The following is a 23947-nucleotide window of genomic DNA, read 5'->3' on the forward strand; positions in this document are numbered from 1 at the left end:
ACCCATCCTTTGAGACAGCCTGCAGGGGCATGGCGGGGACCTATGGGGGGGACGTCCATCCTGCCCTGCCCTTGAGATGCCTTTGGGAGGGACACCCATCCCTTGAGGCAGCACCAGGGGGTGCCCTGGCAGGGCATCTGTTGGGAGAAGGGTGCTCATTCCTGGGGGAGGGTGCCTTGCTTGTGGGGTGCTCATCCTTAGCGACAGCTATCGGGGAGGGATATCCATCCCTTGGAACCGCACCAGAGGGCTGTATACCCTGGTGGGGCAGCTGTGGGAGAAGGATGTTCATTCCTTGGGGGTGGCTGTGGGGGGATACCTGTTCTTTGGGGGAGTCTACAAGGCATTCCTTGCCCTTGGGAGGTACATCCATCCCTTGGGGCAACCCAGGAGTGCTGTGTACCCCAGTGAGGCAGATCTGAGAGAAGGATCCTCTTTCCTACGGATGACTGCCCCGCTTTTGGGGTGCTCATCCTTATAGATAGCTAGGGGGGAGGGATATCCATTGCTTGGGGCAGCCCCAGGGGGCTGTGTACCCCAGTGGGGCAGCTGTGGGAGAAGGATGCTTATTCCTGGGGGTGGTTGTGGGGAATATCCTTGGGGAGAGCCTACAGGGGATGAAGGGTACCTCTGGAGGGATGTCTATCCTCTGGACATCCTTGGATGCCTTTGGGAAGCACATCCACCCCTTGTGGTAGCGCTGGGGGGGCTGTGTACCCTGGTGGGGCAGCTCTGGAGGGAAAGATGCTCCTTCTTGGGGGTGTCTGTGGGGGGGAAGGATGCTCCTTCTTAAGGGTGTCTATGGGAGAAGAATGCTCCTTCTTGGGGGTGTCTGTGAGGGAAGGATGCTTCTATCTATGGGTGTTGGTGTGGGGAAGGATGCTCATTCCTGGGGGTGGATGCCTTTGCTTTTGGGATGCTCACCCTTGGGGACAGCTATAGGGGGTCTGCCTGCCCTTGGGAGGGATATCCATGCCTTGGGGCAGCCCCGGGGGGGCTTTGTACCCTGAAAGGGCAGCTGTGGTAGAAGGGTGCTCCTTCCTTGGGGTGTCTGTGGTAGAAGGGTGCTCCTTCCTTGGGGTGTCTGTGGTAGAAGGGTGCTCCTTTTTCCGGGTGTCAGTGGGGGGAAGGTTGCTCCTTCTTTTGTGTGTCTGTGAAGGGTAGGATGCTCCTTCTTGGGGGTGCTTGTGGGGGGAAGGATGCTCCTTCTTGGGGGTGCCTGTGGGGGAGGATGCTCCTTCCTGGGGGTGTCGGAGGAAGAAGGATGCTCCTTCCCGGGGGTGGATGCCCCGCTCTCGGGGCCGGCCCGGGGGGACTCTCTGCCCCGGGGGGGTTTGCCGGTGCGGGTGCGGTGCCGCTGCCCGCGGGGGGGTGCCGGTGCCGCCGTGTGTGGCCGCGGCGTTGCCAAGCAGCGGCGATGGGCGCTGCCGCTCGCTGTCGGCCAATGGGAGCGGCGGCCGCGGCGCCCCCCGCCCCCGCCTCCCCTTTAGAGGCGCGGCGGGCGGGCGGGCGGTGGCAGAGACCGCGCACCGGGCACCGAGCAGCGAGCACCGGGCACCGCCGGCCCCGCCGCCTGCATGGGGGCCGCCATCGGCCCCACATAACGGGGGGCGCCCAGCCCCGCCGAGCGCACACGCCATGCAGGGCGAGCCCGCCCGCGCCGCGCCCCGCGCCGCCCGCAGCAAGAGCCCCGCCGAGGTGAGCGGAGCGGGGGACGCGTCCCTGGGGGTCCCTCGCCTCGAGTTTCCTCCGTAGCCCCTAGCTCGGGGTCGCCCCCGTGTCCCTAGGCTCGAGGTTTCCCCGAGTCCCCCATCTCGATTTTCCTCCCCGCCTCCCGGCTCGGGGTTTGATCCGTCTCGGGTTGCCCGATTCCTGCGGGTTTCCCCCCCTGCGTTCCCCGTTTCGGGGTTCCCCCCCTTGCATCCCCCGTCTCTGGCTATCCCCCTGCATCCTCCATCCCTGTGTGCCCCCTGCATCCCCCATCTCGGAGCTGCTGCGGATCCCCCCAGACTCGAGGCTCCCGCGTATCCCCCTGCCTCGGGGCTCCCCTCTATCCTCCAGCTCCGAGTTCTCCTGTATCTTACGACTCAGGGGTCGCCCCTGTATCCCCCATGTCGAGTTTCCCCAGCGTCCCGTCCCCCCCCCAGCTCAGGGATCACCCCTGTATTCCTCAGCTCAGTGTTTGCCTCCCAGTTCCCCGCATTTTGGGATTGCCCACCGCATACCCCATCTAGGGGTTCCCCATGTTCCCCTGCTTGGGGACCCGCACTCTCCCTGGTTGGGACCTCCAGCATTGTGGGTACCGCAGGAGTCCCGGAGCGTGGTGGCTGTGGGCATCCCCCCTTTCCTGGGCATGGGCTCCCCTTGCCCGTTCCCATCCTGATCCTCGCCCTCTCCGCAGGGCAGAGCCGTGGTCCAAAGGGCCCCGCTGTGGCTGCGGGCCCGCTTTCAGGCGCTGCTCTTCGCCCTGGGCTGTCGGATCCAGCGGCACTGCGGGAAGGTGCTCTTCGTGGGGCTGCTGGTGTTCGGGGCACTGGCCGTGGGGCTGCGGGTGGCCTCCATCGAGACCGACATCGAGCACCTCTGGGTGGAAGGTAAGCACGGCTGAGCCCGTGGGAACGGTCCCGGTGTGGCTTTGTCCCCCCGTGGGGCACGGAGGCAGGTGACAGCGCGGGAGCGGGGCAGGAGGACCATGCAGGAATGGCAGGAGGATGTGCCAGGGGAGGTTTAGGTTGGTTATTAGGAAAAGGTTCTTCGCTTGGAGGGAGGGTGGTGGAGCATTGGAACAGCTCCCCGGGGAAGCAGTGATGGCGCCAAGCCTGACAGTATTCAAGAAGCTTTTGGACAATGCACTCAGACACATGGTGTAAATTTTGGGGTTGTCCTATTTGGGGACAGGAGTTGGGCTCAATGAGCCTTGTGGGTCCCTTCCAACTCGAGTCATTCTGTGGTTCTATGCTGCCGGGATTCCCGCGTGCGGGGCTGCGGAGGACAGGAGTCCCGTCTTCACGGCGGGTCCGTGATGCTGAGTGGTGAATGGACCTCCCGGTGTGTCCCCGCACTGAGGTGTGGTTGTGCCTCCATCCCCCTGGGGACACATGGCAGGGATGGTGTCCTGCATGAACCCCCACGCGTGGGCACCCCCTTCCCGCGGTGCCACTCTTCGGGCATGCTGGCAGCCCCGTACCGGGACAGAGCAGCGGGCAGGGTCAGGCAGGAGCAAATCCCTGTTTCCGAGTGGAAGCGGCTGATCCCCCCCCTCCTTTGTTATTAATAAACTCCAGCATGGATTTTCGCTCTCCTCTCCCTGCAGCTTCACTCCTCAGCGCTGCGATTCGCTTTCCCTATGCCTCCCTCCTTCTTTGGGGGTCCTGGGGAGGGGTGGGGGGCAGCACCCCACATTGCACCCCGCTCTCCCTGCAGCCCCTGGCTGAGGGGGGCTGTCTCCCAGCCTGGGGTCCCGGCGGGGTGCTGTGCAGGGGCAGATGTTGCTCAGCGGAGGGGTGTCAGCCATCTTTGTGCGGGAGCGCTGCCTCCTCCCCCACGCCCCGCTCCCTGTGTGGTCCTCAGCTACTCTTGGATTTGGTTCAACAATAGAAGCAACTTTGCTTTCCCACCCCCTTTTTTTTTTTTTTTTTATTAAGGCCCTGCACTCCCTTGCTGCTTGCACACAGATGCACGCACGCACCCCTGCCCAGGAATGCCCAGCCTTCCCACCTGCTCCCCACTCCCGTGGGGTGTTTGCGTGTCCCCCTCAGATCTTGTCTCCATCGCCCCTTTCCTCTGCAACACGTAGCAGAGAAATCCAGTGATACCTCCTGGTCCGGCTAGAGCTTGAGCGGTGGCTGCTGCAGGAGGGATGCATGGTTCCTTTGCTCTGGGTCGTGGCTTTGGCTCCATCGGATTTGTATCGTGCTTTTTGGGGTTGGACGGAGTCAGCATTTTGTGCAGCCGCGGTCGGAGCTAGGGAAGTGGCTGTGGTTGTTCCTGTTGGGGGAGAACAGGACTTGCGCGCACCGGAGTAGAGAACGGGATGGAGAAGGGGTTGAGCCTGGGAACGGCTGGAAGTGCTGAGAAACCCAGCTTTTCTTGCACACACACTCCACACCCTGCTGTGCTTCCCTGCTCGCATGGGTACAGCCAGGCGGGACTGTGTAAGCTCTTGGGGGATATTTCTGCTGTGCTGTGTTGTGGCTGTAACATGGGTGCCAGGGGTCTCCCCAAGGAACTGGATCTTTCTTGTGGCTGGAACATCTTCTTTGGTGTTGAGACCTGAATTTTTTTTAACCTGTGGTGAAACACCTCAGACCTGGCGTGTCCTACCTCTTCTTGGGCAATGGGTGCACTGGGATTTGCATACAGCCCCTGCTCTGGATCTGTAGCACCTGGGGATGGTGTGTGATGCTGGGGATGCTCTGCAGGGTGCTGCTCTGGGCGCCCTCTTGGCCTTCCTAGGAGAGCTCTTCCTCTGGGAATGTGCACTTGGGGCAGACCCGTCTGTGCCTTGCTTCTGGGTGGCATGGCCCCAGCGTGCTCAGGGAGGCTGTCCTCAGGCGTTGGCACTAGCTGAAACCACCAAGGGCGATGTGGCTTTAGTCCTGCAGAGAGCCTGACGGGCATGTGTGGGTCAGGTCATGGAAGGAAGGTTTGCAGTGGCTCTTTCAGTCTTGTGAGTCAGCTGTGGGGCTGCCTCCCTTACCCATAACCATCTGTGGGTCCTTGCCTCTTTGCTGACCTCTGCTTTTGCATTCTCTGGTGAGATCAAAGCATCCCATGGTCCCTTGGTGTCCTTGGCTGTACCCAGCCCTCCCTGATCTCTGGACCCTGCCCTTCTGTTGTGGGGATGTACATTACTGGGGGGCAGGACACAATTTCCCTGGCTGTGTGGTTGTCTCCTGAGCGGTGTAAGCTGCTTTGGGATTTTTCTAAGCCTTCACTTTCTCCTGTTCCTGGATGTGTGGCGAAGTGGCTGGTGTGTGTTTCCCTCTACAGTGAACCTGGTACAGCTGTGCCAGGTTGAGGCAGCACAGCTCTTGCCCTTGCGCCGGCAAAGCTGGTGTTCCATCAGCCTGGTCCCAAAGCTTTTGGATCCCCAGGGTACCAGGGGGCCCCAGCTCCTGCCCTCTCTGAAGTTTTACAGGAGCGTGGTCCATCCTGGCCCTGAAGCATAAGGTGTCTAAGGGGCAGGGGAGGTGTGTGGGGAATCCCAGTCCCATTCTCCTCAGCCAGTAGACCAATCTGCCTCTGAGCTGGGGTTGAGTGTTCTGGGAAGCCTCTGATAGCCCCCTGGAGCTGTTTGGTACCTCATCACCGGCCTGTGCCCAAGGATGGGGCTTGGTGCTCCCAGCTCTGCAGGAGCAGAGTGTGACCCCATGCCAGGCTGTCCCTGTCACATGCTGAGCTCAGCCCTCCCAGGCAAAGGAGGGAAAGGAGCCGCTTCCCATGGGGGCACCATGCTCCTGGCCCTGCCCAGGGGAATAGGGTGGGTGGCCCTGCTTTGCCTTACGTGGCTGGGGTTGGTGTTGGAGCTGTGCTGATGGCAGGCCCCCCACTGGATCCCCCTCAGCCTGGGCTGTGACCCCATCCACCATGGGAAAGTTCAGGGTGCCCTGTCCCCTTTTATGGGGCATCCTATGGGCTGGGATCTGACTGGGGGATACCCTGGGGTTGCGTCTGACCCCATCCCTGTTTGGGAGATGGAGGGAAGCTATGTCACCCCATAAATTGGACTCAACTGTGGAAATGTTCAATTAGGCTCCTCCAAAGCAATTAGCCACTCAGAGGCTTTGAAATCCTGGCTAGCGAAGAGTGTTGAGTTACCTCTAGACACCTGGCAGCTGTTCCCAGCTCTCCCAGGGCGTCTGTAGGGCCAAGGGGCCGGGGTGGTGAGCTCCGGGCAGGCAGAGCCCTGGGTGGTGAATGGGTCTGCCTGATTTATAGCGCTGAGGGCTGGTTCAAAGGAAGGCCGGGTTAATTCCTAACCGGAACAGCCCAGTGCCCCTTGCAGCCGTTGCGCTCTCAAAGAGCTGCCGAGTCTCCCTGGAGAAGACCCTGATCCTCTCCTGGAGGGGTCAGGGACACCCCAAATGTGCTGGTGGGGTGAAATAGGATGCATGGTGTGGGGGCAAGGGGAATTTGCTGCCTCGTTCCCAGCTTGAGACGTGAAGCTGAGACATCCTCAACCCCCTTGGCAATAGTTTTTGTCCTTCCTTGACCTCTGCGATAGGACTTGGAACAGAGTGTCCTCTTGCTGGCACCTAGGGCAGGGCTGGGGTGCAGCCCAGGGGCTTCCCCTTCCGCAGGGGATGGCAGGAGATGAGACCCCAGCTGGCTTTGTCTTTGCAGAGAGAGGGGCATTGGGGATGGGAAAGCCACGATGAAAAGCCAAGTGTGGGGATTTGGTCCCCTCCTCGCCCCGCCTCTGCCCTGGCGAGCTTGTCCGTGTGACCCCTCTTCCCAGCCACTGTCCCCACTGTATGTGGTGGGATGTAGGGCAGCAGCCGTAGGAGAAGCGGGGTGCTGTGGCCATTTCTGGGTGGGCATGGGGAGAGGTGGGTGGTCTCGTTGCTGCCGGCGGGTGGGTTTTGTAGGGCGAGAGATTGGTACAGAGGCTGAGAAAGGAGCAGGCGAAGCCGGGTTGCAGGGCTGGGGGGGCTGCATGGGGCTGGTGCCAGCAGCATGGGGGGGCTCTAATGGCAGCTCATCCCTGGGGTGGGTCAGGGAGATGCCCATCGGGATCTGGCCTGAGCTGGCACAGGAGAGGCAGCTCCTGGGCTGCCCCATTCCTGCTCTGTCCCCAGATGGGCATCCTGTGGGGACAGGGTCCCCGCTCCTCTTGGGGTGCAGTGACACAGGTATTGCCTGCAGGGTGGGAAGGGGCTACCTGGTGTCCCCAGTGCTTCCCTGGGGACCCCCTTTCCTGGCCTGGTGGGAATATTCCTTGAGGACTCTGCAGTTCTCTCGGTTCACAGAGTCTGGGCATTGCAGGGACCCCCCCCAGGGCCCCCTAACTCGGGGGCTCAGAGGAGTGAGGGGCAGCCAGGGCGTTGCTGCCATTGAGTGCTGAGGTCCCTGTTATCCTAAAATCCTGGCTGGCTCTACCCTCTGCTCCAAAGCATCTTTTCCTCTGCAGCTCCGGCTGGCTCTGAAAGGACCTTTCTTCTGGGGAGGGGGCAGGGGGCTCACCCAGCCGCTCCCGCCTGCCAAGAGATGGGGGGGCAGGCAGTTCGCCATTATTTATTTATCTTCGGGAGGCGAGCGTGAAACCTCTTGCTTTTCCTTTTCCCTTCCTTGACAGCTCAGTCTGCTTTTTTGGGCTGGAAAATTTTGCTAATTAACCCAAAAAGACTGGTAGACTCTTTGCAGATGTCTGTGGCTTATCTGCCCCTATCCATTTCACTTTGCTTTTTAACTTTATATGTATAATATTTTTCTAATTCCTAGAAAGTGTGTTGTTTTGGTTTTTTTTTTTAACTTGGACATATCTGTGGACTTAGGGAGGGGGCTCACTTTTTGCGTTTTAAACGTTATTTGGCGGCTGGGAGGGGGCAGCGCCAGGGCCCGAGAAGAGGGTTTTATTATCTGCCTCTCCCTCGGGCCTGGAAAAGTGGTCTGAGTTCAAAAAATTCATTTCTTGCCTGAATGAAGCCAGCAATGTGGAAAAATTTCACCATTCAGAGGGGGATGAATGTATGTTTCAACCACACATTAAGTGACATTAGCAAGCAGTGGAGTGCCTAATGTGGCCATTTTTCACAGCAGCCAACAGAGGGGGTGATTAGCATAATTAGTACAGGCAGCCCTATACATATGGAAATGGCAAATGCCTAAATGCCAACACCAGTGGAAATTTATGTCAATGCTGACAGGAGTCTTAGTGGTGAATAGTTCCCAACTGAATCTCCTCTCCCCCCCTCCTTTTTTTTTTTTTCCCCCCCTCTTTTTCGGGGGTCGTGCTGTCCCCTCGGTGCCAGCCGGGGCGGTGTGAGCTCCTGGCTGCCCCCCTCTCTATGCTGGGAACCGCTGCCCCGTGATTTGGGGTAATAAAGACATTAATTTAGCTTTGCTGTTAAACAAAAGGGTTTGGCCAGGGAGCTGGCCCCAAATGGGCCCTTTCAGTCCCTCCGCTGCTGGCTTTTTGAAGGCATCCCCCTCTTCCGCCGCCCCTCTTGGCTTAGTCGGGTGGTGGGAGCCCCTTTGGTTGGGCTGGGTTTGGTCGGAGGTGCCTGGGCAGCAGCGAGCCCCTCGTTCATCCCTTGGCACTGCCAGGGACACCCACCTGCCACCCACCCACCTATCCCCCCCTTTTCCTTGGGGCCAGCCCATGCTGTGGGTGAATGGGGCTGCGAGGACGTGTTTTGACAGGACGGGGCCGCGGGGCTCTTGGCGAGGCTGGCGGTAGCAGCCGGGACAGGTAAAAATGGCTCTTTCAGTGTGCCCTGGGCGAGACTTCCTCCAGAGCAGCATGGGTCCTTTCACTGCCTCCCTAATCCAGCTAATCCGCCCCACAACACTTTGAAGGTGGCCTCCGGCTTGCGCGCTGCTCGGCACGGGGAAGCGGCCAACTGAGGGATGCTCGGGGCGGTGCCTTGGGACCCCCTTCCACCGGGATGTAGGATGATGCATGGGATGTGGGATGATGCAGTTATCTTTCCGATGACCCTGGGCTCTTTAATCACCCAGAGGTGGGCATATCTACTGGTGGGATGTACTCAGTCCATGGCATAGGATGGCTTGACAGTCTACTGTTGGCCTCCACGGGTGCCCTTTGCTGCAGTTGGAGGGTCCTGCAGAGAGGAGTCCCCATGGGGATGACTTTTACCGGGGGATCTGAGCATGTCCTTGCCCCCCTCCCAGCTATGGACTTGAGCAGGTGTTTCTAGACCTGGCACTGAGATGTTGCGATGTGGAAAGGGGGCTGCTTCCTTACTGTAACCCTTACAGTCAGTAAGGGAACCCCCCCTTACTGACCCCAGCTCTTCCCCAGCTGGTGGGCACAGCTGGAGCTGGGGTCAGGGCTGGCCTGGCTCTGGGGCTCACTGGCCCTGGGACAGGGCTGCAGCATCCCCTGTGCATCAGCTGGATCTGGAACTCGGCATGTTTGTCACTACCTTACATAGTTCTGTTATCACAGACAGGAGGACAGAGCCTGGTGTTTGGAGGCAAAGTGAGGACAAGGTATGCAGGCGTGCTCCTTCCCTGCCACCCTGTCCCACCTGGATCACTCAAGCGGTGGCGATGGCTGATAGTCGTGCCTGGCTGCCACCTGCATAGTGGTGGCACTGCTGTGGACCACAGCCTCTACCCACCTCACGAGGACACAGGCTGGCGCTTGCAGCAGCATGCGTCTCCCTGGGGAACAGCAGGGCCTCCCCATGGTCTCCAGCACCTCCCATGCACCTCCCTCACCTCCAGCCCCTCTGCTTTTGCCAGGCAGAGAGGGAAGGCTCGGTATGGGGCTGGCAGCCTGCCCTGACCCCCTGCCCTCCCAGTGCCTCCTGGGCATGCTGCCCCGGCGCACTCAGCCCATTACCCCTCATCCGTGGGTGCTTGGGGACAGGGGACATGGAGTTAGCCCACCTCTTGCCCTGGGTGGGCACGGTGGGACGTCTCCTTGCTGTCATGCCAGGGTGGGTGGCTGCGTAGGGTTGAGCCCTGTGCCGGGGCAGGTGCAGCAGGACCTGGCATGGGCTCCTCTGATCCCAAACCCACTGAACTGAGTCCTGGGGGTGCTGGCAGCCTTTGGAGGATACCTTGGGTCAGACCCCTTCCTGCTCAGGGGGACAATGCAGGGGCTGGAGTCCTGTCTTGGTCAGGAGAGGATGGGGAGCTGGCACCAGGCAGGGAGTGTTGCAGTCCTGACACCTACTGGGGCACCCGAGGGCACAAGCTGGTCCCACCAGATGAGGGTGAGCTGACTGCAGCACCAATGCTGCAGCTGAGGTTCCTGTGCCAGTAGGGTTTGGAGAGCAGTGATGGGCGAGCAGCTCAGACAGGGTGGCCAGGAAGGGGCAGGGAGGCTCCCACACTGCTCTGTAATTTTGTTGTGGATGCTGTAATTATGGGGAAGGCTCCCCTGGTGTGGCCCGCGGGCGGGAGGTGGTCACACAGCCACCCTTGCTGCTGGGGACCTCTCCTGGCACCCACACCCTCCATCCTTGGGGAGGGTGGGAGCCTGCTCTACACCCTACATGGCATCCCACCCACCCCCCAGCCCACACTGATGTATTCCTCTACCCTGTGACCCCACAGCGCGAAACCCCCACCCAGTGGAACCCAGAAGTGATGCCCAACCCAGGGCATGGCTGCTTCCTGGGACCATCCCCCCAGGCCTTGCTGTGGGGTTTTGGGGAGCATGGGGGGTCCCTTTGCCTAGCAATAGGGGTCCAGGAGGCGGTGAAACCAGCCCTGCCATGGAGTGGAGCAGGCTTTTAATAAGCAGGACCCGGGTGCCTGATTGGAACCAGAGGGCCCTTTGCATGAAAAAGCCAAGGGCTCCCTTTGTTAATTGGGATGAAAAAAAAAAAAAAAGAGAGAGAAGAATAATTTACATACAGTTCCTCATTAACGTGCTCATTGTTGGTATTGGGGTGCCCCCCCCCCCCACTGCCCCCTCCCTGGGCCGGGGGGCTGCGTGCAGCGTGGGGCGTCTCACCCTGCTCCTGGCTCTGGGCTGGCCGGCCGGCGGGCGCGCGCCCGTTTGAAGTGTCCTTGGCAGCCCTGTGTGTGCTGCCTTGTCTTTTCATGTTGCTCTTTGGTTAATTAGGGTGTTGGAATTTGAGGCTTCCTCACGGCCTTTGAAGCTTGCTGACGGCTCGCAGTGCCCTGTTCCAAATTAACACTAATTACAAGGGACGGCTTTTTAGTTTCTGTTTTTTGGTTGCTTTTTTTTTTTCTTCTTTAATTTTTTGGGGGGGTTCCCTCCAGCTCCACACTTGCAGATGTGCGGCTCCTCCTGCAGCCATGCTGGGTGGGGATGCCCACGGAGTGCAGCAGGATGCATCCCCCAGGAGCAGTGGTGATGCTGGGCACCCCCCCCCCCAGTCACTGTGTCCCACCGCCCACCCGGCTTCAGCCTGGGTGGCGTGGCTGAGATCAGAGCAGCTCGGCACACCTCCTGCCTGACCTCCCAGCCTGCTGGAAAGGGGATGGATTCCCCCTCACCACCCTGTGGCACCTTGTCCCCTCACTGTGGGTGCTGCCATCCCCTCTGAGACACACAAAAAGGCCACAGCCGTGTTGTCTTCCCCTTCCCAGCCCTGGCACAGCCTCTATCCCAACTGGCATCTGATGGACACCAGCTGCTCCCCAGCCCAGCCAGGAACAATAAAGATGCTTCCCCCTCCCCGTTCCCAAAAAGCAGGGAATAAAACCCAAAAAAACCACCAACCCATATAATAAGTCATTAAAAGAGAAGATTCTGCTCCTTATTTGCGGTCTTGCTCCAGCCTCCTCGGTGCTGGCAGGGGCCCAGGCCTGGCAGGGCCCCCGCCTTTTGCTGAGGGAGCGTCCCAGCACAGATGAATCCTGATTTCCCCCCATGCTTCCCCAGCACCCGGGGCTGGGCAGGAGCTGGCTTTTCCCCCATCGGTGCCCTGATGCTGGGCACCCTGGTGCATCCCTGGTGGGTGGCATTGGGGCGGGGGCTACATCCAGCATCCCCCCACCCTGAGTGGGGAGCAGGGTGGCTGCGTGTTGCACTTTGGGTCTTAGGATAAGCCTCCTGCCTTCCTCTGGGCTGTGTCGTTCCTGCTTTACTGTGCCAGGAGAGATGGGGACTGCTGTCCCTGGGATGCTGCTCCGCCATGCAAAAGACCACGCAGGGTTTGAGCTCAGCCCCAGCTGCGCTGGAGGGGGTGGGAATTTCCCTTCTGCACCGAGGCAGCTGCAAATAAAATTGGTGGCTTCTCCCGGAAACCTTGGCCCTGCTGTGCTTGGAGCTCTTCCGCTGCCGTCGGGGATGGATAGTAGAGCTTTGGCAGGAGGAGTCCTGCGGAGCTCCCCAGCACTGTGTCGCTCCCCTTTCCCAAAGCCCCTCCTGGGGCAGCTGGCACCTGCAGGGAGTTTGGGGATGACCATCTCTCCCTACACCCACCCCTACCCACTTCGGGGTGTCAGGGAGCAGATGGACAGGGACAGGGTGGGGTGTTCTGCTTGCTGTGTTGGGCATCTGTGGCCCACACTGGAGCGCATGGGTGGGATTGGGCAGGATGCATCCCACATGTCTGTTCCTGAGGTTTTTGCAGGGAAACCAAAACCAATGAGCCACTCCGGGGCTGGATATATCTGTTTTGGTGGGAAGGGGGATGCCTGGTCCAGCACAGACTGGGATGCTCGCTGCTTGGGTCTGCTGGGTGCGAGTGACCGGGGCGTGCAGCAAGTGGGGAACCCTACAGCAGGAATCCCCTTGGGTTAACATGGCACCGTCTGATTCTGCCAGGCTTCGCTCCTGCTTTCTCCCCTTCCCCAGGCATCCCAATGGGCAGGATGGGTTGGTGAGATGGGCGCACTGACAGGGCGTGTTGTGGTTCCCTCCGCAGCGGGCAGCCGGGTGAGCCAGGAGCTGCGCTACACCAAGGAGAAGCTGGGCGAGGAGTCAGTCTACACCTCCCAAATGTTGATCCAGACCCCGAAGCAGGACGGGGAGAACATCCTGACGCAGGAGGCCCTGCAGCTCCACCTCGAGGCGGCCCTGGCCGCCAGCAAAGTCCAAGTCTCGCTGTACGGAAAGTGAGTCCAGCTCTGGACGGGGGACAGGGACACTCGCCGTGTCCTCCACACCCCTTGCTGTGTCCCCCGTGGGATGGTGCCTGTCTTTAGCTCCTCCTTCTGCCTTTCCAGATCGTGGGATTTGAATAAGATCTGCTACAAGTCGGGTGTCCCCATCATTGAGAATGGCATGATCGAGAGGGTGAGTGCTGGGCATGGCATGGTCCCCAGGGAGCCCCCACCAGGGGATCAGTCCCCCAAGAAACGAGCAGTGGATGGGCTGTGGTGGGACAGGGCTCGTCAGTCCGTCGGGGAGTGTGCAGGAGGGGCCTCATCCGTCCCTCGCTGACCTGTTGCATCTTCTCCTCCCACAGATGATAGAGAAGCTGTTCCCCTGTGTGATCCTGACGCCGCTGGACTGCTTCTGGGAAGGTTCCAAGCTGCAGGGAGGCTCAGCCTACCTCCCGTGAGTGTGAGGGGCTGTCCTGGGGAGGCAGACGGCCATGGGTGGCAGCAGGGGTTGGGGATGCTACTGAGGGGCTGTGCTTGTCCTCCCCATGCAGCCTGGTCCCTCAGTGCTGCTGCTTGTCCTGCTCAGCCCCAGGATGGTCCCACCACCGTTTCTTGTCCCGCTGGGTCAACAACTCAGGGGCAGGTCTCTGTCCTGTTTGCCTGGCAGCGGTGGCACAGACAGGCAAAGCTGCTGTCACGCCGGCCATGGATGGGGATGTGGGGGTAGAGGCCATGCCACAGGCAGGTCCCTGGGGCCTTCTCCCCCATGCAGCACTTCTGAGGAGAAAACACCCACACTTCTGAGCTGTGCCCAGTGACACAGAGCATGCAGAGCCCCTGGGGTGGGTTGTGTGCGACTCCCAGCCAGGTCTGTGCACCACAGTGGTGGGGCTGGGGACCCTGGGCTGGGCAGGGGGATTCCCCCCCCCACATTCTTTCTGTTTACGTGTGTGTTTGTCCAGGAGAGCCGGGGCAGCTTGTGCATTGTCAGCAAACGCAGCCCCATGCTTTCTCATGCTAATGCTGCTCTGAAAGCTGCCCTTTGCCAAACAGATGAAATAGTGGCCTTATTCAGGCTGCTGCTGGATGGGAGGAGGGGGAAGGGGCCACAACATCCCCAGCCAGGACTGGGGGACTGGCTTTGCTCCCCCAAGACCTCAGGTTCTCCCCATCCAAGGTCGGGGAGCAGCTTGGAGCAGGAGCCAGCGGGTCTGGGGTGGATGTGCCAAGTGGGATGCTGGTGGCACCGTCTGCTGGGGTGGGCAACATGCTGGTGCTGGGGCATGTGGCAGGCAGGGTGGCACCCACAGCAGCGGTGGGACCCAGCTCTCCTCGCAGCTGGGTGAGCGGGTGCCCGGGCAGGCACCCCGGCTGAGCACCCGCCAGCCCATGGGGACTCGTCCCCCTTTTTAACGCCGAGGGGTGAGCTGGGGCGGGAGCTGGGAGAACAAAGAGCAGCAATCTATGGAAAGACAAAAGGATTTGCCCTGGCTCAGTGAAGCAAGCGAAAGCAGATAAAAGGGGCTCTCTTTGGAAGCAGCAGCAGCTCCGGTTGGTATGTGGGAATCTCGAGCGGCCGGCTCCGGCCCAGCCAGCCTTCATGAATTATTAGGCTGCGTTTCTCCCCAGAGCCCACATTCGCTCAGGGCTTTTTCTTCCCCTCTTTGGAGCGCTGGGCTGTGTTATTGGCTTTTTTGTGTGTCCTTTCTGTCTTAAAAAGAAGCCAAGCGAGGCTGGGAGCTGGCCGCCAGCATCCTGGGCTGGGATGGAGACAGCAGAGTATCCACAGGCAATGGGAAAGCCCTTTTGCCTGGCTGCCATGGGGCTCCACTGGGCCTGGTCCACACCATCCTGACCCCCTGGAAACTGTGCTCAGTCCCAAAACTGTGCTTGCGGAGGGATGGCAGGAAGGGCAGGAGGGGTTGCAGGGAGCTCTCGCTTGCCTGTTCCCCTGTATCAAGATGTTAGTATGCGGGCAGTAATCGGCCTGACTGCTTGCACAAAGCGGGGCCAGGCTGTGGGGCTGGCTCCCCCCGCTTTGTCCCAGCCTAACAGGATCAGGCACGCTACTTGACTCAGGGCACGGCCTGCTGCGCTGCACAGGGCATGGGGGAAGCTGCAGGCGGCCTCAGGAGGGGGTAGGGAATGCGCTAGGGACTGATGCTGCTCTTCTGCATCCTCACACCCTGCCTTCGAGGGCACTCTCGGAGCCTGCAAGCGCAGCCCCAAGTGTGGAGTCGGGTGGTAGTGGTGGGTACTGCAGGTGGGTTTTGGCATCCCCCATCACCCTGGTGCCTTTCTCACCCCAGGGGCCGCCCAGACATCCAGTGGAGCAACCTGGACCCTCTGCAGCTGATGGAGGAGCTGGGACAGTTCACATCTCTGGAAGGCTTCAAAGAGCTGCTGGATAAGGCAGAGGTGGGGCAAGCTTACATGGAGCGGCCCTGCCTGGACCCCCAGGACCCCCAGTGCCCCAACAGTGCCCCCAACAAGCAGAGTCAGCAGGTGGGTCACAGGCTGTGGGAACCAGGTGAGGTGCTGGGGCTTGCTGCAATCCTGCCTGCCCCACTGTCCTGCATCTCTAACATCTCTCCTTTGCCCACAGAGCCCTGACATTCCAGCTGAGCTCTCAGGGGGCTGCCACGGCTTCTCCAGGAAGTTCATGCGCTGGCAGGAAGAGCTGATCTTAGGTGGCACAACCAAAGACTCCCAGGGCAAGCTGCTACGGTGAGAGCCGCTGCTGTAGAGGGGTACACAGGCACAGTGCAGGAGTCCAGCCACCCCACTCACCCCTGGGATAGTTTGGGGCAGGATTCCCTTATCCTCATTGTCGTGTGGTGCCTGCAGGAACCTGCCCTGGCTGCAAGAGGGGCTGCGGGGCTGTCTGGGAGTGCATGTGAGGCTGATGAATGTATGGAGCTGGTGAGCGGGGCAGTGCTTCAGAGCAAATGGGGTGGGACAGGATTCTTGGGTCCTCTCCTGAGTGTCCGTGGTGGGGCTGGGAGCCATGGGGTGGGGGATGGACCCATTCTTGCATCCTGGGGCGCTGCAGCCGGTCCCAGCAAGGTCCATGCCTGTCCCCCAGCGCCGAGGCCCTGCAGACCATGTTCCTCCTCATGAGCCCCCGGCAGCTCTTTGAGCACTTCAAGGATGACTACGAGATCCATGACATCAGCTGGAGTGAGGAGAAGGCGAGCGCCATCCTGGAGGCCTGGCAGAGGAAATTTGTGGAGGTGAGTACCGGGAACAGTCCCCACATGGGGCTGGGCAGGGGTGAGCTGGTGCATGGCATCTCCTTGGGCCCAGGTTTTCCTGTAGCCATGGGTACTGGTACCGATCTCCTGTGGTCCAGTGTCCCTAGGGACACTCAGTGGTGACACTTGGCACCCTGGATGGCTGAGGGTGGGGAATGTACTGGGGAATGGGGGTGGTCTTGACTCCTCTGACAGGGTGTGCCTCTGGTAGATGGCACAGGATTCCATCCCACCCAACGCCACACAGAGCGTCCATGCTTTCTCCACCACCACGCTCAACGATATCATGAAGTCCTTCTCTGATGTCAGCGCCATCCGGGTGGCTGGAGGTTACCTCCTCATGGTGCGTGTGCTCCCTCTCCCTGTCCTCTGCTGTCCCTTCCTCACCCCCTATCCCTGCTAAACTGCTGTGCTCTTCCAGCTGGCCTACGCCTGCGTCACCATGCTGCGGTGGGACTGCTCCAAGTCCCAAGGGGCCGTGGGCCTGGTCGGGGTCCTGCTTGTGGCTCTCTCCGTGGCCTCTGGCCTGGGGCTTTGCTCGCTGCTGGGCATCTCCTTCAATGCAGCCACCACCCAGGTATGTGCTGCAGGAAGCCAGGTACCATGGGGCTGGTGGGACCCTGGGGGCTGTGGGGTGGCTGTCTCCCCTCAGGGGCTGTGTCCATGTCCCCTTGCTGATCCCAGCTGCTTTCTGGCAGGTTCTGCCCTTCTTGGCTCTCGGCATTGGTGTGGACGACATGTTCCTCTTGGCTCATGCCTTCACTGAGAACAGCCAGCACATCCCCTTCAAGGTGAGCACCGAACCCTGCCTGGGGGCTCACCAGCCCCCTCCCACTTCCCCACAGCCCCTGTCATCACTTCCTCTCTCTTGTCCCGCAGGAGCGAACGGGTGAGTGCCTGAAGCGTACAGGGACCAGCGTGGCTCTCACCTCCGTCAGCAACATGATTGCCTTCTTCATGGCAGCCCTGGTGCCAATCCCCGCCCTGCGCGCCTTCTCCCTCCAGGTGGGTTGGGGTCCCTCTCTGGGGGAAGAAGTGTGGGAAAGGGTGGCCGGGCACCTGTTTGACATGTCCCCCTGCTGCCCACAGGCTGCAGTGGTTGTGGTGTTCAACTTTGCCATGGTGCTGTTCGTCTTCCCTGCCATCCTAAGCTTGGACCTGCACCGCCGGGAGAAACGCCGGCTTGACATCCTCTGCTGCTTCTACAGGTACTGGTGCCAGGCTACTCAGGATGGGGCTGACCCTGCAGACCTCCTGAAGGTGTCAGGTAGCTCTGCTTCTCTCCCTCATCTCTCTGTTCCTTTCCTCTCTTCCTGCAGCCCTTGCTCCTCACGGGTCATCCAGATCCAACCCCAGGAGCTTGCTGACGCCAATGACAACCACGCCTGCCACCCCTCCCCTTATGGGCATCCTGGCATGGCCACCAGCACCCAGATCACCACCACTGTGCAAGCCTTCACCCGGTGCGACCCTTTGGGCCATCACGTCGTCACCGTCCTGCCACCCACCTCCCAGGTGTGCACCTCACCTGCTGTCCTCCTGCCCCACACTGACCCCCTGGGCTCGCAGGTCTTCGCCCCATCCAGCTCCACGCGGGATCTGCTGGCCCAGCTGGACGAGGCCAAAGGTGGGCGGGAGTGCGTCCCCCTACCCTTCTGCCGATGGAGTCTCGCCGACTTCGCCCGGGAGAAGTATGCCCCGCTCCTCCTGCGGACGCGGACTAAGGTGAGATGGGGACAACCCTGGTGGTACCACCGCAAGGCGGGTGGGTAAGTGGCATGGGACCCTGCCTGACCCCCGCTGTCCTTGCAGGCCGTGGTGGCGGTGCTGTTCGTGGCGCTACTGGGACTGAGCCTCTATGGCACCACCATGGTGCACGACGGGCTCTACCTGACGGACATCGTGCCACGGGACACCAAGGCACACGCCTTCATCTCGGCCCAGTTCAAGTACTTCTCCTTCTACAACATGTTCATCGTCACCAAGGGCGGCTTTCACTACCCGGGTGCCCAAGCTGCCCTACTCAGCCTGCACCAGGCCTTCAGCACCGTAAAGTATGTGGTGCGGGAAGGCAACCGTGACCTGCCCAAGATGTGGCTCCACTACTTCCAGGACTGGCTTCGAGGTGAGGGTTATCCCTCTTCTCCATGACCTCCCCTGCCCAAGGGCCCTTTTCCCTGCCCAAAGACTCTCTTCCCTGCTCAAAGACCTTCTCTCCAGCCCACATTCTTCCTGCTGGCATGGGAATGTCTTCCCTGGTGTGTGGCACCCTAGGGAGGGTGGTCCCATGATGTCCCTAAGGTGCCCAGCAATGCCAAGCTGAAGCCCTGTGGTTTCTCTGTGCCTATCCAACTGGCACTGTGCTCCCAGGCACACATGAGGTGCCATACAGGGTGGTGTGGCCCAAAGGACACTGATCCCCTGCATTGTGTCCCCAGGGCTCCAGGCCACCTTTGACAAGGACTGGCAAGCTGGGCGCATCACCCACGACAGCTACCGCAATGGCTCTGAAGATGGGGCACTGGCGTACAAGCTCCTAATCCAGACTGGCAACAAGAAAGACCCCTTCAACTTCAATCAGGTGCGTGGGGGCGACTTGGGGTGAGGATGACACTGTGCTCGGTGCCCTGCTCATGCCTGCTCCTTCTCTCCCTGTAGCTGACCACGCGGCGGCTGGTGGACGAGAATGGGATCATCCCCCCTGACACCTTCTACATCTGCCTGACGGTTTGGGCCAGCAATGACCCCTTGGGCTTTGCTGCCTCCCAGGCCAACTTCTACCCTCCACCACCCGAGTGGATCCATGACAAGTATGACACCACGGGCGAGAACCTGCGAAGTGAGTGAACCTGCATCCCCTTCCTGCCCCCCTGCAGAGGACCCTGCTCCCTACACCCCTGCTGCCCCACAAGCATCCCCTAGAAGAGGAACCCTCTGCATCCTTTGTCCTGTCAGCAGCCTCCAGTAGAGAAACTGTCCCGTATTCCCCTGCACCCCAAAACCCTGAGCATCCCACTGCACACTCCCCCTGCCCCTTCACCCTCCTGCTGCAGCAACAACCCCCTACACCACCCCAGGAGCATCTCAACACAAAGAAGCCCCTGCACTCTGTTCCCCCACTGCGCCACAATCCCCATGACCCCTGCCCTACAAGCATCCTGCCAACAGAGAAACCACCTCCTCGTTTTCCCCAGTTTGTTCCTTGCTTGCTTCCCAGCCCCATGTTACCCAGCCAAGCATCGGGCTGCCTGGGCTGCCCTCAGACTAGTGTGGCTGGGGTGCCCCTGTGTTGCCCGCCCCCATGCTGCCTGTTCTGCCCTTACCCCCATCCTGCCCCTGCTCTCCTCCCCAGTCCCAGCAGCCCAGCCGCTGGAGTTCGCCCAGTTCCCCTTCTACCTGAGTGGTCTGCGTCACACAGCCGACTTCGTGGAGGCGATCGAGAGTGTGCGGGCCATCTGCCAGGAGGCAGCCCAGCGCCATGGGGTGCTGAGCTACCCCAGCGGCTACCCCTTCCTCTTCTGGGAGCAGTACATCGGCCTGCGTCACTGGTTCCTCCTGGCCATCAGCATCCTGCTGGCCTGCACCTTCCTCGTCTGTGCCCTGCTACTGCTCAACCCCTGGACAGCTGGCATCATTGTGAGTACGCACCCCAACAACGTGGGGTAGGGGAACATCCAGCTGTGCTGCCCTTCTGATAGGTGGGAACTGGGACATACAGCAGTGCTGCCATCTTGCTGGGTGGCCCTGGATACATGCTTCATGGGCATGAGGCAGCCAGGGACACCTTATGGAGGTGACGGGGGGGGGGGGCACCCATATGGATGGATTAGGGACGTCACTTATGGAAGAAACATACTTAGTGGACAGGCGTTTAGAGACATCCACACAAAGGAGGTTGAGGGCCAACCCCAATGGGTGGGACAGAAGGACACTGTAATTAGAGGGGAAAGAGGAAATAGGGTGAGTCTGCCCTATATGGACGAGTAGGATCCACACCAGCCAGTGGGGACAGCTAGTGAGAGCCTCTTCTCACTGACCCCACTGCCCCCCCAGGTCTCCATTCTGGCCATGATGGCAGTGGAGCTGTTTGGCATCATGGGACTGATGGGCATCAAGCTGAGTGCCATCCCTGTGGTCATCCTCATTGCCTCAGTCGGCATCGGCGTGGAGTTCACTGTCCATGTTGCCCTGGTGAGTGCAGACAGACCCCTGCCTTGCTTTGGGGCACCCTCACCCCCTTGGCTATGTGCTGATGGATGGCCACATCACGGGTGGCACATGGGAATGAGCCCGGCGTGATATTCCCATCCCATGCAGGGCTTCCTGACAGCTGCTGGGAGCAGGAATGTGCGCTCAGCTGCAGCGCTGGAGCACACCTTCGCTCCTGTGATGGATGGTGCTGTCTCCACCCTCCTGGGTGTCCTTATGTTGGCCAGCTCAGAGTTTGACTTCATCATGAGGTGTGTGCTGGAGAAGGGTAAACTATCTGCTTTCTGCCGCCAAAAGCCTTTTGCAATGGGGGCTGGTGTTGGGGATGTGGGGCAGCTGGTGAGGACGTGTCTTGCTGGAGGTACCCACCCGATCTTGTGTGGAGGCTGGGGAGACGTGGTGGGGCTGGGGTGTGTGTGTGTGTGTGTTCGGGGTGAGATATGGTTTGTGGGGGCTATACCTGCTTAACCCCCTCTGCCTGTGGCTCCCCTCAGGTACTTCTTTGCAGTGCTCACCATCCTGACACTGCTGGGGCTGCTCAATGGGCTGGTGCTGCTGCCCGTCCTGCTTTCTGTCATTGGGCCACCCCCTGAGGTATGAGATCCCATCTCATCTCTCCCCGTCCCTCTCTTACCATGTACCCACATCCCCCATTGCCCCTTCCCTTATACTCATCCTGGCCTTGCCCAGTCCCAACCTCGCTCTGTACCCACCTCAGCCCATCCCTCACCCTGTACCATCCCTACTTTACCCCATCTTTTCTCTGCTCTATACCCAACTTGCTCTGTACCTGCTTGACCCTGTTCCTGCCTCATCCCATACTCGGCTCCCCCATCCCTTCCTGACCCATTTGACCTCATCTTTACTTGACCTCGTATCTCCTTCACCCCACACAGCCCTCACTCCCTCCTTCCTGACAGCCTACTTTCCCCCACCCCTAAATGTCCCCATTTCCTCTGACACTGTCCCTTCTTCTCTCTAGGCATCCCTGGTGGATAACGGCCTCCGCCTGCCCCCACTGGAGGCAGTGCCCCCGTGCCTGGGTGCCAGGGGGCTGTACGTCAGACGTGCCCCAGCCTGGCCTGCCACCTTCCCTGACCCAGACACGGAGTGCTACGCGGAGGGTGTGGGGCCAGGCAGCCCCCGAGGGCCCTTCATTGTACCCCCAACCCCAGCGCACATCCTGCTGGAGGCTGGCAAGGATCCCAGCTTCCCCCGTATCACTGTGAGTGTCTGCTCGCCAGCATCCTCTGGGAGACAGTCATGGATAGAGCCAGAGGACGTGGGTCCTCTGTGGTGCTGGTGGGGTTGCCAGAGGGATGCTCGGGGACACTCATGGTCCGTGTCTCCCCTCCAGGTGCTGAAGCCGTACAAGGACAGCCCAGATGTCCAGGGGAAGAAGGAGGCTCCTGGTCCACAGCCTGCACCCCTACTGCCTTTTGGGGAGCTGTGCCCCTCACCACCCCGAGACCACCCGCAGCCCTGCCCGCTGGGCACCCGAGCAGGCCCCGCTGCAACCCTGCCTGCCTACAGCACCCACTTGCAGGGCCCTGCTGGCAGCTACACCACCGTTACAGCCACCGCTTCAGTGACAGTGGCCCTGCACCCCACGCTGCCTGGCTCCTACCCCACCTTCAGCCATGAGGGCTTCGCAGACGGCGAGCGGGACTGCCTGGAGGAGCCCAGCATGCCCAGCACCGGTGGCACCGCCGTGCCTGATGCCTTTGAGATGCAGAACATGGGACGACGTGGGGCAGGTGGCCGGCGTTAGGTGAGCTTGGGGACACGGGCACACAACCCCGGGACTCATGTACGGCAGTGTGTGTTGGGGGGTGGCTTTGCAGTGACCCACCTGACCTGCTGCATTCTCTTTCCCTACAGGTTTCCACCTCCTGGGCAGGACATCTCCCCTGCACCTAGTGTGCACAGGAGGGTGCAGAGCAGGGTCACCCGCATCGTGCTGCTAATCACCGGAGTGGCAATGTCCCCCGGTCTCAGCTGAGGAGGACTGGCCCCCCTGCACCCCATCTAAAGGGGCTCGGCAGGGCAGGCTGGCACTTCTATGCAAGCTGTGCGCAGGCCACGTCGTGCCTGTGTGTCCCCACTGGGGCTGTGCTGATGGTGCCGCATCCCAACACCCAGGGTTTGGGGTTACCCTGCACCGGGCTTGTTGCCCACCCCCCCCCCCCCCCCAGAAATGGAAGCACTAACCCCCTCCTCTGTTTCTGGAGCTGCTGGCAAGGCAGGCTCGATGCCCTGCCAGCTCCCCCTCTGTGGGGTCACTGCCTGCTCTCCATCACCCCCTCCTGGGACCCTTCCACCCAGGCCACATGCTGGGGTGACCCAACAGAGTGCCCTGATGCCCCCCATCCCAATAAGGGGCAGCCCCAGTGCCAGACATGACCTGGGGTGCCGTGGACAAGGCCTGGGGCGGGCACCCCCCACCTTTATTTATTGCAAAGGGAAACTATCTATAGAGAGATATATATTTTTAAGCTTATTTTAAAAGATTTATTTCTCAGCCTATGTCCTCGCCCAGCTGCCCAGGGTGCAGGCAGGGAGGGGCAGACCCTTTGCCAGTGCAGAGCTGCCCACCAGAGGCAGCAGGAGCCCGGGGCAGGGGCACAGACCCTGTTCATGCCTCCACTCCACGGGGTGCTGACTGGCCACGAGCAGCTCACCCCCTCCAATGCGCTGCTCCGTGCCTCGGTTTCCCCACCGGCGAGCACAGGAGGGATGGAGATTGGGGAACATGCTGTGGTGGGAGCCTATTGCTCCCACTGCCCAGGCAGGGTTTTGGGGGGTGTCCTTGGGTGGTCCTTGCTGTGCTGAGCCCCTGAGCTGTCCCATGGTCACAGCCTCTTGTGCCACATGTGCTTTGCCCTGGTGACAGCACGTGCTGGTGGGTACCCACGGTGCCACTGGGCACATCTCACTGGGAAAGCATATTTCTCACCACGTCCCCATGCAACGGGGCTGTCCCTGAGGCCAGCCCCTGTCCCTGTCCCCATCCCAGGCACTGTCCACGCCGTTACCCAGCACTTTAACTCCAGCGGTGTTTGCTGTGCCTGTGGCCCCGGACCCCCCTGCCTCCAGATGCTGCCGCTGAGCTGGGGTGGCCTCGGGGACCCTGTCCCCGTGCCAGGCGTGGGCACGGTGGGCAGCCCCCCCCCAACACGCCATCTAAGTTATTTATATCAAAGAGAGCAAAGGTTTATTTTTGTAGTTTGTACAGACGGTAGTGGGGACCGAAGGTTTATTTTTAAAGAGTAAATATATATATTATATATAAATTACCTGCTGTGTCGGTCTCTTTCTCCTTGGGGGGGGCACAGTGGAGTGAAGAAGGTGGGATGAAGATAGACCCAGCTGTGTGTGCGCATGCAATGGGATGTGAGGGATTTGTGTGTATGCATGTGTGCTGTGGAATCAGAATCACGAGAAGGTTGGAGAAGACCTTTAAGATTGTGATGCCCAACCCTCCCTGTCCACTACTAAACTATATCTCCAAGCACCTCATCTACCCATCTTCTAAACACCCTCAGCTATGGTGACCTAGCCACCTCCCTGGGCAGCCGTTCCAGTGCCCAATAACCCTTTTGATGAAGACATTTTTCCTAAAGTCTGGTCTGACATTAGACCTGACATCTTGGGAGGTGTGTGGTACAAAGTGGGGAGGCAGCAGTCTACTGTCCCTCCCCCAGCCTGGGGTTACGAGGGGTTGGGGGCTGCTTGCAGAGCACAGAGTAGGGTTTGGGAGTGGG

The 23947-nt window shown here is 60.5% G+C and overlaps 1 protein-coding gene across 1 annotated transcript; it reads left to right on the forward strand.

Moving 5' to 3' along the window:
* The first annotated feature begins 1528 nt into the window (after nt 1-1528).
* On the forward strand, nt 1529-23479 carry PTCH2 (patched 2). Its single transcript, XM_009558961.2, has 23 exons — nt 1529-1698; nt 2402-2594; nt 12540-12729; nt 12841-12910; nt 13083-13174; nt 15030-15225; nt 15326-15447; nt 15806-15953; nt 16186-16317; nt 16396-16551; nt 16673-16765; nt 16854-16979; nt 17064-17182; nt 17294-17699; nt 17787-18099; nt 18413-18555; nt 18633-18813; nt 19327-19610; nt 20028-20165; nt 20292-20434; nt 20678-20777; nt 21166-21408; nt 21541-23479. Exons 1-23 carry the CDS (start codon nt 1639-1641, stop codon nt 21952-21954), a joined length of 4062 nt encoding a protein of 1353 aa, XP_009557256.2. The 5' UTR covers nt 1529-1638; the 3' UTR covers nt 21955-23479.
* The last annotated feature ends 468 nt before the right edge of the window (nt 23480-23947 follow it).

The sequence above is a fragment of the Cuculus canorus genome, chromosome 8, assembly GCF_017976375.1.
Source record: "Cuculus canorus isolate bCucCan1 chromosome 8, bCucCan1.pri, whole genome shotgun sequence".
NCBI classification, from domain to species: Eukaryota; Metazoa; Chordata; class Aves; order Cuculiformes; family Cuculidae; genus Cuculus; species Cuculus canorus.

Bases quoted from the DNA above. Each gene is read 5' to 3' on its own strand.
- PTCH2 (XM_009558961.2), top strand. From the start codon at position 1,639: ATGCAGGGCGAGCCCGCCCGCGCCGCGCCCCGCGCCGCCCGCAGCAAG. The intron at 15,954-16,185 runs GTGAGTACCGGG...TGCCTCTGGTAG, and splicing joins GGCAGAGGAAATTTGTGGAG to ATGGCACAGGATTCCATCCC. The intron at 20,166-20,291 runs GTGAGTGCAGAC...CATCCCATGCAG, and splicing joins TCACTGTCCATGTTGCCCTG to GGCTTCCTGACAGCTGCTGG.